General features: G+C 42.5%; 1 protein-coding gene across 4 annotated transcripts in view; it reads left to right on the forward strand.

The window, feature by feature from the left end:
- The window catches only part of MIER1 (MIER1 transcriptional regulator), a 32,906-nt gene extending 15,813 nt beyond the window's left edge, over window positions 1-17,093 (forward strand). For 2 of the 4 annotated variants that reach the window (XM_088442389.1, XM_088442391.1), the window contains exons 4-13: window positions 3,106-3,279; window positions 3,710-3,839; window positions 3,946-4,010; window positions 5,883-5,955; window positions 6,749-6,900; window positions 7,258-7,339; window positions 8,333-8,427; window positions 9,751-9,878; window positions 12,193-12,332; window positions 12,710-17,093. In XM_088442389.1, the coding sequence (XP_088298515.1) occupies window positions 3,106-3,279; window positions 3,710-3,839; window positions 3,946-4,010; window positions 5,883-5,955; window positions 6,749-6,900; window positions 7,258-7,339; window positions 8,333-8,427; window positions 9,751-9,878; window positions 12,193-12,332; window positions 12,710-13,005 (1,335 nt within the window). In that variant the 3' untranslated portion in view covers window positions 13,006-17,093. The remainder of the gene's footprint in view (window positions 1-3,105; window positions 3,280-3,709; window positions 3,840-3,945; window positions 4,011-5,882; window positions 5,956-6,748; window positions 6,901-7,257; window positions 7,340-8,332; window positions 8,428-9,750; window positions 9,879-12,192; window positions 12,333-12,709) is intronic. The other 2 variants (XM_088442390.1, XM_088442392.1) reach the window with 2 other exon arrangements.
- The last annotated feature ends 1,178 nt before the right edge of the window (window positions 17,094-18,271 follow it).

The raw sequence follows: 18,271 nt of genomic DNA on the forward strand, positions 1-18,271 counted from the left end.
TCATACTGCAGGCACCTAAGTTGTGCCCCTCTACGTTTCTGTGTGATCCACTGGGAGAATCATCCATTGTTATTGATGGATATGGATAGGTGTGTGTGTGTGTGTGTGTATATATATATATATATATATATATATATATATATATATATATATATATATATATATATATATATAGTATATGCTCTATCTATGGTCCGTATTCAGTTAGTTTTGCATCAGCGAAAAAGTTCACCTGCCCGACTTCTCGTCTACATAGCATGTTTTGGACGCGAAAACTTACCCTGCGCGTCCCTGCTTTCCGCCGTATTCAATTCCTAAACAGGCGCAAGCGGCGAATGTAGAACAGGCGGAAAGTACTGTCAGACTTGGGGAAATTATGCTGAACCCCCCCAATAAGATGCACTAACATTGGGGATCAAAGTGTTCCAATAACCCTAATAAAACTAATTGGGGTACTGAAGTTGTTTAAAATCCTTGTTATTAGCGTCCTTGCAAAAGTGGTGAAGAGTGGCATAAAGCAGTATGTTTTGGTGAAAATAAGTAGTCCCATCATATTTGGGGTGCTTGAAAATGGGTGCTAGCATATTTTAATGTCTGTAAAGTGAAGTTTTAGAAAAAGTGAAATTCCTCCTGCATACATGTACCTGCAATCCCAAAAACACTTGGCCCCTTGTTAGTGCACCCCCAGAAGCTTATTTTGCTAGTTTTTGAAGTTGTCCTCCCCACTTTTGTAATTTTTGTCCCAAATTTCAAAGGCGTTTTTTGGGGTGACACAACCAAAAAACGAATATCTATGGGGGCTAGCCTATAAAGATGGTAATTGAGACTCAAAAAATCATCAAATATGTATAATGTTCGATATCCAAAATGGCTGACAGCAGCCCTTATATAGATGGGAAAATTGCTGGATTCCCATAAATCAAAGAACATACAGACAAAGAATATATAGGCGCTGGTCAGTATAAAAAAGATTTAATAAATATATATGAAAGAGACAATATAAAGAAAAAATACTCTAAAAATTAAATAAAAAAAAACATATTATAACAATAACAATTAAAAACATGGATCGAATCTCATGTAATATATATATATATATATATATATATATATATATATATATATATGTGTAGTCTGTCAGTTGGGACTTTATTATTGACTGGTGCTTGTTTATGAGAAAAAAAGTGTCATACCGATAAACTGATTTACTATATGAAAATAACCACCACTGGTCTAGATGATTAGTGTCAAAGATGATGTCTGGTTAGTAAATTCAATTATATTGCCCATCTCAAGGGCTGTTTATACCAAGATGAAAGAAAGAAAAACAAGACGGTGTCAGAACATTGTATCAAACGAAAGGTATTTAAGAAAACCACAAATTGATAATTCGATAGTTGATACAGTGTTTACAAAATTATTACTCCCAATATCATTTCAGTATTTGGTTAAAACTTCACAGTATCCAGAAAAAATAATAATTCATCAGACACACATCCTGCTAAAAACCGATATAAACCACAGAAAATTTTTACAATTATGGCGTTTTAATTAAATCTTTATAATATAGTCCAGAAAAAATAATAAATGTTGAACAAAAAAAGCCGCCTAACCATAACCTTCCCCAGTGGGGTGACTAACACTAAGTCCCCCCCAGGGTCCCTAAGCCCCCCCCCCCTCCCCCTATCCCCGGATAAGTGTATACTCACCCCCGGCTGAGGACAATCGGTATTTCGACGCCTATGTTAAATCCATTGCTGGGATTACAGTGTCGGGGTTGTGAGGTCTCATAATTACATCCTTCCTGGAGAGGCGTACTCTCTTATTGGACCAGTCAACGAGATTGGCTATAACTGGAGTATTCCTTCCTAATCAGCCTTGGTCCATCTGCTTAAAGATTAAGTGGAAGCATCTTGCCCACTTTTGTAACCCTTGGGAGAATCGCTAGGTGGAGAGTAATCAGTTTATCCCCACCGACTGACTGGTCATCCAAAACAAGGGAAGTATCAGCCAATACCCTGGAACCTTGGTGGGATCAGGAAACACATAGACCATTAGATATAGCAGAAAATGACTTTATTATTGTGTACTCAGCATAAAATAAATACATAGAATAATTGCAAGGGACACCCACAGACAGTCCCAGATCTATGATCAGGTCATGATCACCGGGGGGAATGGTGCGTGGAGAATGACTGTAAAGATCCATATTACAGTGAATAAATATTTTTTGGAATATCATACAGGTTTGGTAATCTAGATCAGAATATCACGTACACAGGGAAGTTTTTGAGCTGGTGGCGGAGGCTTTTGACCATTAATGTCCTATTTAATTTTGTCAGCGCAATAGATTATCTTTGTCGGTGACAATCTGCTTCCAGTCCGGTGAGGGTCACCCATAGACAGGCCCAACCTCAAAGTACGCACAAAGTGGTTTCCGTATAAGTTACAATTATTTTATCCTAAGTATAAAATTTGGGGTCTGTTTTTTACCCCCCTTTCAAACAGAAAATCAAATTTGCAGATCAACACTGGGTTTTTTTCTGTGTGAAAGAGTCAACCCGGGTTGAAATTGCCGAGCTTCCAACCCTTATTTTTACTAGGGTCGGAGACCTGGCAATTTCGACCTGGGTTGACCCTTTCACACAAAAAAAACCAAACCTGTGTTGATCTGCAAATTACCATGTTAAATTGCTTTACACGGTAGTTTCGTTTCCTGTGTAAAAAGGGGGTTAGTCTTTCACTGGCAAACCCACCCGGCATTTAAATGCCGGGATGTGTGAAAGTGGTACTAGAGAAGTATATATTTTAATTTGTTCATTTATATTCATGTAGGGCTAATGATATTGACCCAACTATGGTACCAAAAACAAAAAGGCCTGTCTGTCTTGAAAACTGTCTAAATATTACTTTGGGGAAGCGGGAGGGGTTCCTGTCCAACCAGTGTGGCGTAAATATACGAATAAACGGCATGTTGGCAAAAGGTGCAAAATCGGCGCACACCTCTGGCAGTGTATGGGGCGAATGTTACGGGATATGTCAAAACTCGTTCTCGTGTAAATACACCAAGACCATACGTTTTACTAGGACTGATTTTAATTTCAGGAAAGTGAGATGCCGATACACGAGCTGCTGAGGCTGTACGGTTACGGTAGCACCGTACCGCTGCCCGGAGAGGACGAAGACGATGAGGATGAGGATGATGAGGAGGAGGACGAGGAAGAGGAGGAGGAGGAAGATAATGATGATGGAAACAGCGGCTGTAGCGGCGAAAATAAGGTGCATGTAACTGGATTACATGTGCGATTGTCAGGTTACAGTTTAAATCCCTGTAGCATTATATGTATGTATTGTATATTGGTTTAGCAGATCCGGAAGGAGGAAAATAATCCCTAATTAAGATTTTCTAGCTGTATGCTAATGCAGGATTAATGTATATGAATACTTAATTTTAATTAGATTTCAAACCAAGTTTTGTGTGAACAAACCTCTTTGCAGTAGGGAGCTGCTCTAGGGCCCATCCTGTATCCTACGTAGACGACCGGCTGCTGATCAGCCCTCCAGCTGCGGGGAAACTACACGTCCTGATGTGCTTCCTGGGACATGTAGTTCCACGACAGTCAGAGCGCAAACGCCGCTGAGTGTTGCGGGATGCTTTCCTGTTTATAGTGAGCTTACAGCGTGCATGGATCTATTTTATTATTGTCAGGATGAAACCATTAAAGATTCCTCTGCTCAGGAAGATGAGACCCTGTCTTCTAATGACGACCCGGCACCATCTTCTGCGCAAGACGCACAAGAAGTTATCCGTCCGCGTCGCTGCAAGTACTTTGACGCCAGTAAGTGATCTTCCACTCGTCGGCGCTTCTCCGCGCTCCAGTCTCTGTGATTAACGGGCTGTTCTGCGCTGGCGTCAGGGAGTTTAACGGAAATGTCCTTTCCCAGATAATGAGATAGAAGAAGAGTCTGAGGATGATGAAGATTACATTCCATCAGAGGACTGGAAAAAGGTAAATGTCCATTATCGATGTGACTCCGCTATGCCGGAGAGGCCAAGCACTTATTTCATGCGGAAAGTCCCCCACATTGAATGCCTGTCACCGTCTGTATGTGAAATATTATTGTTCTAGTAGCTGAAGCGTGCGTGTAATGGAATTTGTGCTTCAGTCTGCCTGGTCTCCTGCCAGTCATCCTAGTTACGCTCATTGGTTTTAGTGAAATGTAATTTTTCGTTTATTTTCTGGTACCCCCTTACTCTCACGCACACCATTTCGTAAAATGACGGGGGTTTTTTTCCATTTAAATTTTTTATACATTTACCATGGTACACTAATATTAGGGGGGAATTCAACTAGCCGCAATAAAATACCTCCCATTAGTTGATCCCCCCCCGGACTGTACAATTACCCCGAAGCACGACAGCATCTGGGACCTCAGCAGGATCTAAGCCCCTTCCCCAGATAATTGCCATGTTTTCGAGATGCCGATATATGTCTACCTATAGCTGGAATATTCTGTCCAATTCCCTCCTTCAGGTGCCGATTAAACACCAAAAGCTTACAATGACAATGGCGGCACTCGGACTAATGAAACTCGACAACAGGTCGCCTTGTTCCAACATTTCAGTGTATATTTGAAAACCCTTTCATTAGGGATAAATAAACACACATTATTGCAACAAAAATGACTCTCCCTATAAATCCTTCCAGCCACCTGCATGATAGCAGGAAGCCCCGCCCTCAGTTGGAGCTGTCTGATGACCTCATCATAGTGAGACCCGTTACCATGTATCCCAAAAGCTTTAAAACAACTGCAAAATATGCTAGTTTCTGCAAAACAACTCGCTATCTTTAGAGAGAGTATGTAAAAAACAAAAAGTATGATAATTCGTAATGGATGATACATAACTAATCGGGGCATATCTAGTGTAACGCACATCATTCTGAACCACTTTAATAAAGCTGCTTTGCAAAAATTAAAGTTGGTCATAGTCTCATATATTGGCCAAACTAATGCAAAAATACAGCAGAGAAGGAAATAAACCACTTCTAAAAAATACAATGTAATCCTAGGGTCTCATTCAGTCCTCTAGGTGTCAAAGTACCTGGTCAGTGTATCCACCTCATTCCGGGTCTTTGTAATGTCTACTTGCTGCCACCCCTGGACATCTCTGGGGCATGGGCAATCGTTTTATACCGTAAGGTAGCCAGACTGGGCGCTGCTTGGGCAAAGTGCCTGGTACCAGCTGTTCACTGCTATTAGTATGGCTGGCCTAATGGTGCGATGAGACCCTGAGATTGCATTATTTGTTTTTATAAATAGTTTTATTTTATCTGCTGTATTTCTGCATTAGTTTGGCCAATATATGAGATTACCAGCTTTAATTTTGTGAAGCAGCTTTATTAACGGTTATGTATAATGTTCTGTACACTTGATATCCACTGATTAGTTACGTATTTTCCATTACTGATTATCACGATTTATTCCTTTTCTCTCCTTTACTCTCTAACGCTTAGTGAGTTGTTCTGCGAACGTATCTGGTACCACCTAGCATGTTTTGCTGTTTCTTTAAGGGTTGTTTTGTTGCTCTGGTGATGGGTCGCACAATGATGATGTCATAAGGTGGCGACTCCCAGCGCTGAACAGGACTTCCTGCTGCGTTGAAGGATTTATAGGGTGAGTGGCACTTAATGAACTTATCCCTGATGAAAGCGTTTTCAAATTTACAGTGAAACATTGGAATGAGGTGATCTGTCGAATTTCGTTAGTCTCTGAATCCCGCCATTATATACTTTTGGGGTGTGTGTATATAGAGAGATAGGCGCACACATAGGTTTATTATGTTCTAATTATGAAGTTATGCTGTTTTTTTCTTTCTGCAGGAGATTATGGTGGGTTCCATGTTTCAAGCTGAAATCCCTGTTGGCATCAGCAAATACCGGGAAACAGAAAGAGGTGGGCAGCGGAAGGGTCATTATCACAATATCATTTTCATATATGCTGGGTAAAATAATTTTAATGTATTTTCTGCTGCTTCGTGGTAGCCTTTCTGATGACATACCTGTCACAGCAAACGCTCTGTAGAGCTCTCCATATACAGGAGGGGATATAGCGCCACCTGCAGGGCTTCAAATGTATTACACTATCGTACAGAAATCCTGATTTCCCATAACCGAAAGCTAATTTAAATAACTGCTCTGATTTCCCGTGAAGTATATAATAAACAAACAGCCTTACATTAAAGTAAATGACTGAATCCCTCTCATCAGACGTAAACTTGCAGTCAGAAACCAGTTACTTTTTATCCAGTCAATGTTCATATTGAACTGAGACATCGGGCTCTATTCTATTCTGCGCGAAGTGAACAGCGCCAGGAATCAGCCCCCAGAGCTATTCAATACACCGCGCTGCTAAGCCCTCCGGGGATGCGGGCAGAAATCCGACAAAAGTCCAGGCACGAGGCTGTTTTCTGCCCATCGCGCCTGGAAAACAGCATCGTGCCGGGAAGTTAAGTCGGGGAATGCCCCTTCTCGCGCCTTAAACAGGGTGGTTAGTCGTCGTGAACTGGCATTCTCAGACTAAACACTGCGCAGAATAGAATAGCTCCGGGAGCTATCTTCCGGCACGATCTACATTGGGGGCAATTGAATCGAGCCCATTGTACGTTTGCTAGCCCACCGTCCCCTCGCGCCTCTCTATATGGTTATTGCCTAATTGGGGCTGTTCATTGTTGTCTTTTGTGCTGTAGTGTATGAGAACGATGACCAGTTACTGTGGAACCCGGATTTCGTGATGGAGGAACGAGTGACAGACTTTCTCAGCGAGGCGTCCAGGAGGACCGGGGAGGAGAAGGGCTTGGACGCCATCCCTGAGGGCGCTCACATCAAGGACAACGAGCAGGTGCTGCATGGGCACAAACGCCAGTTATACTGCACATACGTGTTTTCATTTTAAATGAGATTTTTTTATTTTAATGTGATAATTGAGCTACAATGTGTCCACTACATGTATGAGGACGATGGGTCCCCCGGCAGCCAGGGGAAGCCGTGTACACTCACACAGCTGTTTGAGTAACTAATTGGGGTTTAAAAGTCGAAAAGGGGGTAAATGCGTCCTTCCTTTTTTTTTATGGCTGTATAGGAGGGGTTGGTAAGACCTACATAACTGGGGTAGTGTAGATACTGTAGGACAGTTCCTATGTCATTGATATCAGTGCTGCCATTTATTGGTTCTGAACCTCCGATCTTTGTTTCCCAGGCCCTTTATGAGCTGGTGAAATGTAATTTTGACACAGAAGAAGCTTTGAGAAGATTAAGGTTTAACGTCAAAGCCGCACGTGGTAAGCGCCTCCCGTCTCCTGACAAAGACAAAACTGCTCTACCTGTACCAAGCTCATTATAGCGTCCATCAGACTGTATCCCAGTACAGATTGTCTGCTACAACATCAATCTATAAAGTAATGTTGTTAGGAATTTGTCTATAGGCTCACTAAAAGCGCCTACACCCCCATTACGGCGCACACGTCATAACCGTATAAAACCCCTAAACCAGGACTTTGCCTCCAGGCTACAGATTATCAACTTTTACCCTGAGCAAACGAACTTCAAAAAAGGGAGGACAGGGAAGCCAGTGACCGCTATAGTGCCCATCTGTTACTTTTGCAAATATTTCTTTATGTATTAATGGGGGTGGCACTCCGTAACCTTTTTTGTGGCTTGTATTGTGAACATCTGCCAGCCAAAGAGAATAACATTGCCTTTCCCTGGTCTAGATTACTACGGCTGTTTCTGATAGGATATGGGCTGCTTGAAATGTAGGTACATTAGATAGTTTTTCGTACTTTGCGCTATCCGTCAGTAAATCCTGCACACCCTGCTATCTTCTTCTGTTACTCCTATATGCGACGACTTTCTTTTATGTCTGGTGTAATTTGCATTTCCCTGAACAATTGTAAATAGCAGATAAGTTATTGATGTTGGGCACAATTTGTTACATAAATCCCCCCCGGTTCCTAATTGCTGCTGCTAGTAAACTTCAGCTCCCGATGTATTTTATCGTCCAATGTGACCACAGAAGACTAAAGTGTGTATCCCGCGATCTCATGTTATATTTCTTTGGGTACTTGGAATGCTCTTATTGGCCTGTACAGTACTTTTTATCATGGGACAGTGATGAAATGGTAACACTGATTGCATGATTGGCATTAGATAGGGTAGTATGTATTAGTGCACAGTGCCGTGTTCTTGGCACTTCTGTACAGAATTGTAGAATAAGACTTGGCATGAAAATAAAACCCTGTATCTTTCTCGTTGTATCATCCTTTCCCCCCCAGAAGAACTCTCTATTTGGACGGAGGAAGAATGCCGGAATTTTGAGCAGGGTCTCAAAGCGTATGGAAAAGATTTCCATTTGATACAGGCAAACAAGGTAAAATATTGACGCGTATAACGGTTTCTTGGGACCCTGTATGTATCTACTGAATTATATGGCGTTCCCAAACCGTAGGGCTCAGAGTCCATCGACGGCATAAATCTCAATTCAGCGCCAAGGCTGTGCGCTAACTGGGGGCAGCGATGGATATTTTGATGCAGGCTGCAGTCTTGGTAGAATGAATAGGTCACATTTGTGCCTGCTCCATGTGGGAATGATTGAGTTTGTAATATTCACATAGCACATGTCTAGGCACACATGGGTCCCTCCTGCAGCTGTGGAACTACACCTCCCAGCATGCCCTGCTACAGTTATGCTGTTAGGGCTTGATAAAACTCTGGCAGGGCATGCTGGGAGTTGTAGTTCCACAGCAGCTGGAGTGCTGCATGGTTGCCTGCCCCTGATGTTGCACCTTCCTTTTCTCTGATGCCATGAGCCAGGCTGCTCCGTGTCAAGCTAAACACCGTTGTGTACAAATTGGGGGTTTCATTCAGACCCGCTCGCGAGCGCTGTACGCTCACAAGCGGGTCGATGGTGCCCAAGTGCTCATGCGCACAACGGAGGGAGCTCCGTCGTGCGCATGCGCGAGACCCGGCGAGCGACGGGGAAGCCGTCGCTCCAGGTCTCGCACCAAAGGGGGCGTGCTGTCGATGGCGAGTGACAACACGCCCCCTTTGGTGGGCGTGCCGGGGGCGTAGCTGCCAGACGGAGGCGTTCCCATGGGAACCCCTACCGTTTGGGTCCGGCCCCACTGACATCACTAGTGATGTCAGTGGGAGTGTTTTTGGCTCTGATAGAGCCAAAATCACTCCAGAGCTTGCGGTCACCGAGACCCTACCGCAGGGTCTCGTTGCAAGCCCGATGGTCGCGATGGTCTTGACCATCGCGACCATCATCATGGACGCGCGCATAAGCTGTGGGTGGTCACCCACAGCTATGCGAGCGGCCAGGAGGCCGCACCATTTTCAACTAGGCCGGCCCTGATTCAGAGCGAGCGCTCTGGCCAGAGCGTCCGGCTCTGAATCAGGTTCTCTTACGTTTTGTCGTCCACTCCCTGTATGTCCCGGCCACACGTGACTACCAATAGAAGGGGCAGGGAAGTACGGACTAGAGTAAACTGTTTGTGTCACTTCAGACTCTTTGTATTTCATTCAACCTCTGTACTTGCACTGACTGGATGAGGCTATAATAGGAATAGATGTGTATTTATAGAGAGAGTTATAGCAGCGATCTCAATCTGGAGCTATGATCGGGACAGATCGTCTAGCACAGTGACGCTGACGCAGCAAGCCGCTTATATCCGATTTGATTTTCCCTTAGGTGAGGACACGGTCTGTGGGGGAGTGCGTGGCTTTTTACTACATGTGGAAGAAGTCTGAACGATATGACTTCTTTGCTCAGCAAACAAGATTTGGCAAAAAGAAGTACAACTTACACCCGGGTGTAACGTGAGTGTCCCAATACGGTGCAGATAAGCGTGTAACATGTCTGCCTTTTTAAAAGGAGTGCGCTAGAGGTTTGCAGGAAATATGCAGAAAGTACGGTTCAGGAGGCGCAGCAGGACCATGGCGACTTAAAATAATCCACCATTTAAATCCTCCTTATTGGACAACTAGCACAAAGATAAGTTGCTGTAGATCTGTCAGTATTTCATGTCGCCTTCATATTCTGTGTAAATGGTCTCGTATGTACTGAGTAACAAATACTTTGCACTGTATATGATTTTTGTTAGCCACAGACGTTGCAGTCTCCCAGCTCTGATCAATGTCCTCTGTGGCAAAACGCGTAGATAGGCAGATTAGTCTATATCAGTGCATGACAACAGCGAGGTAAAGGCCCATTCGTAGCAGCCCGGTTCATATTAGCTGAGGACTGCCTGTTCTATCCAATTATAGGAAGGGAGGAAGCTCCTACACACCAAGCTTTCAGTATCTCCATAGTGCGGAGCCTGCATGGGGTATGCACTAGGGCAGCGTTGGCTAACCTTGACACGCCAGCTGTTGTGGAACTATATATCCCAGCATGCCCTGCCACAGTTTTAGCATGCCCTAATAGCAAAACTGTAGCAGTGCATGCTGGGTTATGTAGTTCCATAACAGCTGGAGTGTCAAGGTTAGCCAACACTGCACTAGGGCCTATTACTGCTGAAGATGGCCGTACAAAGCTTTTATTTACCTGAGTGCGGAAAGATTACCTACAGTCTCATTTAAGGGGCTGTTGGCGTTAGGTTGGCATAGGGCAGTGTTTCCCAAACTCATTCCTCAGGGAGCACTATCAGTGCATATAAATAAAATAAGATCTGATACCTAGGTCAAACAATCACACACATGCTCATATTTGAGGGATTAAATATGAGCGATAATACACATATATGCTTTATTAGGTAAATTCCTATTCACAAAAAAAATCCTACCAAAAGCACTTTCTTGATAAGAACGTTTGTATTAGGGTGAAAATATTTACATATTTTTTGGCACAAAATATACAATCTATTTCTTGCGGTATAGTATATCCTCGAAAAATTGTGTCTATCGATAATAGCTCATTTGCATTGTCCGTAAGAATCTGAACCTTTATGCTGTTATGTCTGGTATAATCCTAATCTGCATATAATCATTTTCTATCCAAATAACACAATAACAGTCAGTGTATACTGTGCAAGGAACCGCTAGTGTGCAATGTCTCAATTCAATACCATACACAAATTGTGATAAATATCTGGGCATATAACCTTTTGTATTCTATAATGTAAATTACAGCACATAGAAAACTTATTTAAAGAAGACTTCTCTCTTTTTTTTTTTTTAATCAAACACACAATCTGAAATTAAAAAGCTGCTATTAAGTGTCCATGTGATATTAATATTGCAACATGTAGCTTTTTGCCGGATTGAAACGGTCATCTCACAGAAATAAGGCAATTTACTACGTAAGCAAAAGCCGTGATAATTGTAATCGCTCATACACAGTTGCACTTTGAGAATTGGACCAGTAAAAGGGAGGGAGCCAGGATTATAAGGCAGAGGAGGAGTCAGTTATTTATTTATTTTTTATTTCAACCAGTGCATCTGATTATGTTCCACCTACAGCGTTGAAGAAACCAGACAGGAAGTATAAACATCCCCTTTATTCTGGGCCCAGTGTCATCCAGTATATGTTCGCCGTAGTGTTTTGCTTCTGAAGATATTTTATAAGGTGACGTTACAAAAAAAGAATAAAAAAACCCCACCCTTGCCCCAAAAATGTAATATCTGTATACCTCTCTCATCCGTGTCTAACCCAGAGGTTCCAAAACTACCGCCATTACAGTCCAGGTTTTAAGGATGGAAGCCTGTCTGAATTGAAGATCCGCTTTTAGAGTAGATAATGAATAAGAAGCTTTCAGGCTTAAAGTAATACGCCCATACCTGTATTATAGCTAAGGTGCAAATATGGATTAATTAGGCTGCAGTTTTTATATTAGATGAGGTTGGCCCGTGCAACAGTGTCAGCCGCACTTTTAGGACACTGATAATAGACATCCCCTGACTCTCTAATGATTAATTGATGTTTCGGAAAAGCTAGGCGCAGGTACATTTTTCCGGGGCAGTCCCGCACTGCGAAGTGTGCGTACACATGTAATAATGCTCACTTGTACCTGCAAAGAAGCATTGTAGATACTTTATTGCAATATAGCAGATTATAGGGCCGATGCGATTTTGGCTAGGCTTCTGTCCCCGAGGCGCTGCGCCAAAGTCCGACTGCGCTTGTTCTGTCTCATAGGGACTACATGGACCGACTTCTGGATGAAAGTGAAAGTGCTGCATCTAGTCGGGCCCCTTCCCCCCCACCTACTACCTCTAACAGCAGCACCAGCCAATCAGAGAAGGAGGAGAGTTCAGCCAGCAACACCAATCAGAATGGTAAATAATTCTATGTATATGACTGTTGTAAAGCGAGTGACAGTTAAGATCTAGCATTTATATTTATAAATGCCAGGCCAGATCGGTTTACTTTGGAAAGCATTAAGCGGTTGCTCTATAAACACTCCCATATATCAGTAAAAATGTCACACATTTCAATTTAAAGTCACTAAGTGGACTATTAGTGGTATAATTGGTGTTATACCTGCAATACCTTTATAATTAAGTTTTAATACTAGGTTCGTTTTTTTTTTTTTTCCCATATACAACACCCCATGAAGTGTTGAAAAATATTATTTCCATTTATTAGCTTATTCCCCACAGACTTATACAAATTCATTGCCTAATCTGCATTTGTGTCCTGTGACTGCCTGTAGGAGTTGCCACAAATGGACCCTCGGAGATCGCCACGTACAAAGACGACCTCACGCCAGGAGCTGTACATTTAAATGGACCCAGCACCGGGGAACTATCCCCAAATGAGACCGACACCAATGGATACAACCGTGACGGCGTCCCCAGTGTTTCCAAATTTAGCAACGCCCGTAGCGACAAAGAGCTGGACGACGCCAGTGAACGGTCCACAAAACGGCGGCGGATAGACAGCCCCGACAAAGACAGTCCCGGATCGTCAGAAATTTCTCAGGAAATATTTTCGTGCGGAGAAATGTAAAGATGTCTCGTCTGTCGTCTTTCTGACCGTCAATGATTTCAGACATTTTGACGCGCGTTTCTAGGGTTCTTGAAATTTCAGGGTTATACTGGTTATTTAAGAAATTCTATTTTTAAAGTATTTTTTTCCGTAAGTTTGTTTCTTTGCATCCCAGAAACTAGTGAAACATTTGGGATATTTTTATTTTAAATTTTTGGATGGAAAAGAAAAACCATGAAAGGTCCTCCAGAATGTATTACATATACCGCACCGCAACACCAACACCAGGGATATACAAATGCTGGAAATATAGTATTTAATTATTTCAGCACCGTTTGGGAAAGAGGAACCTTTTTAAAAAAATTTATTTTATTTTTTTTTGAACGTTTGAAGTCGATCTGAAATTGCTAAGGAGAGGTGGTTCAGGCACGTCGTTGGCACCAGTTTTATAGGTAGAAGTTAAAGAGTAAACCAAATAAGGTTTGTGTAAGTAAATTATTGACATCAGTGATGTCTTTTCTATTTCTGGGCTGAAAAAAAAGATACATGGTGTATTTTTCCAGATTTCTTTGTAGCCTTTGGAGAGATTTTTACAGTAACTATATGTTTTGAATGAACTGTCTTTTCTTAAACAAAGCTTGTATAATTTTCTTAACTTGTACAGTTGATAAACTTTTATTATGTGAAAGAAAAATGAATATACTGAAAATTGTACACCTGCTTTTTTTTTTTTATGTTTTAGTTTTCTTTTTTTTTTTCTCGTGTAAAAAATGTCCTGGTTTTACGCCTCTTAATTGTCAAGGTTTACTTTCCGGTGTTTCATTGCAAAATTGATTTTATTCATTAGAATTTGAAAGCCGAGTTGCAAAATTATCTCCCTCTGCTAAAAATTGTTATATGTCCATTAGACCTAAAATACAAGTTGCCCTATGTAAAAAGGCGATTTGTTGAATTCACAAATGTGTATGTAAAAAAAAAAAAAAAGTTTCATGGTCATGGGCCCCCTGCCCAGTACAGACTGGAGCCCGTCCGATTACACCAAACAATAGCTGGCATTTATTTGCTAAGCTGGGTACACGCTATGCGATATGTCTTTCAATCAGCTGATAAATGGCGGGTGTACAGACGATGTGTTTGTAAATGACGATGATCAGACATATCGCTTTAGTCCTGCAGCACAGCTAATGCCAATATAGCCTGCAGATATATCGGCACATCTGTCTGTGTGTACGGGCGACCTGCCGACCGCACGTGAAGTTGCTGCAGGGACCGCCGGTGACTGACCTCTCAACTGGACGGGCAAATTTAAATGCTTGCCCAGTTGTGATGTCAGCGAGGACCTATCGAGTGGCAGATTGGTAAATGTGTATTGACTTACCTATCGACCGCTCGCTCTGCGGAGCCCTGGGTCGACAGGCATGTACCCACCTTGAGAATACGGCGGTACAATCTGAATTATCTGAAGCATTCATATTATAGTATTGGAACTTTTTACATATATGCCAGTGGATGATACAAATGTCTCTTTTATTTTTTTTTATTTGGGGATCAACTTAATTTTAGGTTTAAGAATGTTTTGTGACAATTGGGGCTTATTCTATAAAGTTAAGTACAGTTTAAAAAAAATTAAAAATAAATAACCCCACAACAGTAAAAGTGATTGTAAAACACCGGTGACCTGAAAAGAGAGAGAGATCCTATTTTCCAGTTTATTTTATAGAAGGGTCTCGCTGTCACTGCACTTTATATAATGTAGTCCTTTAAATGGTCATTACTAAATTTCAAATGGCATTGTAATTCCGTTTGTATAATGCTTTAGTGTACTAGGGCTCGTTCTGGACTGTAGCTTAAAAGTTTATAGAATTTATTTATAGCCGTACGTCATAAAAAAAATGTTACCGCATCCCAGCATTTTATAGCACCTGTTGCTGTACAAAGATCAGCATGTTTCTCGTAGGCTAACAAGCACATTAGGAACCTGAAATTCCGGCTTTTATTTCCCAAATTGGCAATTTTTAATTTTACTGCATGAATCCCGACATTTCGGAATATGAAAGCAGTCTTGCAGCGTCCCAATGAAGCTCGGCGAGCTGACTTGCATTGTAACAGACAATAGGGCTGCTGGCTTATTGCCACATTTTAACGGCTACGTGAGCTTGCGCACAGCAGCGGCGTCCGCTTACAAGGGTGCGGCCAATCTGCTCGCTACAAAACAGTGACACAATGGCTGCCCCATTGTGACCGCTGTGATGTCACTGGCTTCTGGTCAGTTGATAGGTTGATTGCTTATGAATATGTGTTCTGTCCACAAACTGCCTGCCTGTGTGACTGACAGATGCGGTCCGGGGGAATGTTTTCTGCGTTGCACACCAGATACATGTAACAATATGTCTGGTTATGTAAAGTGTGGGAGACGTCTGCTGCTTGTTTTTTTGGAGAAATGTGAATTGTACGTTTTGTGTCGTTTTCCCCGACAAATGCCGCCTTTCTTGTCTGCGGTGGTGCACTTTTTCAGTTTTGAGTAGGGTTACTTATTAACTCTAGTGTTCATTCCAACACCCTGCACCTATCACAACCCGTGCAGTTACTCTGTCCTGCCAGGGGTGTCGCTCTTTGCTCTGGGGCTTCTAGCACACTCTGGCCTGTATATCTCAGCAGTTTGTTGCATCAGATGAGTGTGCTAGAAGCACCAGAGCAGACGGCCACACCCCAGGCAGAAAGGGTTGTGACAGGTGCAGAGTGCTAGGATGAACAATAAACCCTTTCTTGGCGTTCTCCCCACCCGCCGAGCCTGCAATGGGGAGGTTGCCCCTGGCACACCATGCCACTTACTCAAAGTACTACGTGCTGTGGTTTATAGCCTGTATGTTATTGCTTCTGATTTATACTCTTTCTTTTTTTTTTTTTTTTTTACTGTCCAAGTACAGTTTTATGCGGCCACGCCGGGTTGTGTAATGGTAAATGGTCATCCATTTAGTTATTTACTTTTATTTTTTTTTTATCTGTTTGACGCAATCTGTGAAAGTCCAAATCTAATCTCGCAGCCTTAATGTACCGTAACCTTTGTCTTTTTTTATTGTGATTGTATTATTGTTTGTATCTGTGCGTTCCCTCACAATGGAGCCGGTTGACTTTTCTGTTTTTCTAGACCACATTTTAATTTTTTTGCTTTTTATCTGTGCGTTAGTGGAGTCTTGTTTTTTTTCAGCCACCCCAGGGCAAGTTAATAGTGCCCCACTGCACACGCCATGGGGAATGGGCGGTGGGCTCACCTACGTCTGCATGTAAGGATCACACGCGCTGACTTATAGCGTAGAGTGAGTTTGGTGCCCTGCCATCCTGTGAAATACATACTCACTGATGGGGATCATTGATCCTTATTAGAGACTGTTGCAGCTTTGTACAAAGCCTTATGTACGGTAAGCCAGTGCAATGGAAGATGGCTAGAAGGAACCTTGCATGTTAGAGCCTGACGTCCTGGCCCCCCCCAGATCCTGCTGAATGACATTATTTTGTAGTCCAGGCATCTTGCTGGCCAGGCAGCATAGTGATGTGATCACCACTGTTGAACTATACAGAACACTGCGCTATATGCTTAATACCCCATTAAACAGCTCCTGTCTTGTACTTAAAGCTGCCGTAGTTACCCATCAATCCCTCCATTCACTAGCAGCGTCTGGCCGCCACCTATGCAGCCAATGCATCCAGGCTGGCTCTGTGTAGGTGCATAGCTACTGCCTCATTTTTGTGGGCACAGGGTGGGTCTCTGCTGGCTGGATCTGGGCCTCTGACCAATGAAAAGGAGGTGATGTCATGCTCTCGCCCTGCGCTAGAGTGTAAGAACGCAGGCCACATCATCTGAAGATGTCATCATTTTCCTATATTCTTTATTTTGTTGTGTGTGAGACAATAGGTCCAAGTGCCCTTTTCTATATTGTCGTTCTGCAGAAATACTATGTAAATGAAGTTCTACACTTGCCGGATGTACGATTACAGAGCTTTAATTGAATGTAAGTTATTGCAGGTTCACCTATAAGTCCTATTTCACTCATTTTTGCACTGTTGATATTTCTTCCTCTAATCTTCTTTGACTATTAAAAATATTTTTTGGTTCTGCTTTTAGAAAAGGAGTTTGTTTTACACTGTGGCTACTTTGTGGGCGCTGGGCCGTTCCCCATGGTAAATGTAGACTCTGTCCGTTTCCAATGTCATAAGCGTGCCCTCACATCATACACAAACAGGGGCGACAGGTACCTGGTGTATGGAATCTATTCTGGTTAGAATGAGGCCTATAAATTCACTAGGAGCCAACGATTGCCCCTGAGGCACATGGATGACAATTGCGTCTCAGAACGGGTCGGTGCTGCCCCTGTGGTTCCTTGTGAGCTGACAATCTGTGTTCCTACAAATACTGGTTTATGGGCCTGAGTTGGACGCACTTCTGATGGCAGACATGGTTGAGCACGGTCTCCAAAATGTCTTGAAATTGGATTGGGCATTCCTGGGCGATGGTTATATGGACACATGGGCATGTCTGTGAATATGGCGGTGAACGCAGGTGCCTAATTACTCACATTGGAGGCCATACTCTGATAGGCAGTCTGCACCTAGCATGGGGGCTGACGAGCTTCGATGGTGTCTCAGCCCTGGCACATTCTGCAGCGCCTGACTCAGGCCCTATAGGGCTTGGAGGGGTGATTACCAATGAGGTCACATTGACCAAGCGGACATGTAAAATAAAACGTAAATGTAAAATCACAGCTGAATTGTTACACAATACAAGTTATATATATATATATATTTTTTTTGCAAATCATATAATCTGTATAGAAATAGTTTGTGCAATAATCAGAAGTAGGGCAAAACCCAGCTAAAAAATAAATATATATATATATATATAGCCAATTTACTCATTATGTAGTGTTATACTAAGATATATAATGCATTATAACCTATATATTAGATGAAGTTATCACTCTAGAATTGTAATCTAATCCCTAAGGTCTGCCTGTGTGTTAGGGAATAAGCTCTAGAGCGGTCACATACCCCAGCTACTCCTCTCTGGGCTCATCATCTCATAACTCTAATTCAGATCAGAGAATTCAAATTAAAGCAAACACACGGGCAGTACGGAGGGTGTAATGGTTAGTATTACTGCCTCCGAGCACTGAGGTCTTGGGTTCAATTCCCATCATGGCTCTGTGTGGAGTTTGCATGTGCATGAGTGTGTTTCTTCCCGCAATACAAAGTAAAAAAAAAAATTACACACACACACGTGCGTGTGTAT

Source organism: Taudactylus pleione, unplaced genomic scaffold (assembly GCF_031769625.1).
Source record: "Taudactylus pleione unplaced genomic scaffold, aTauple2 ptg000310l, whole genome shotgun sequence".
Taxonomy (NCBI): domain Eukaryota; kingdom Metazoa; phylum Chordata; class Amphibia; order Anura; family Myobatrachidae; genus Taudactylus; species Taudactylus pleione.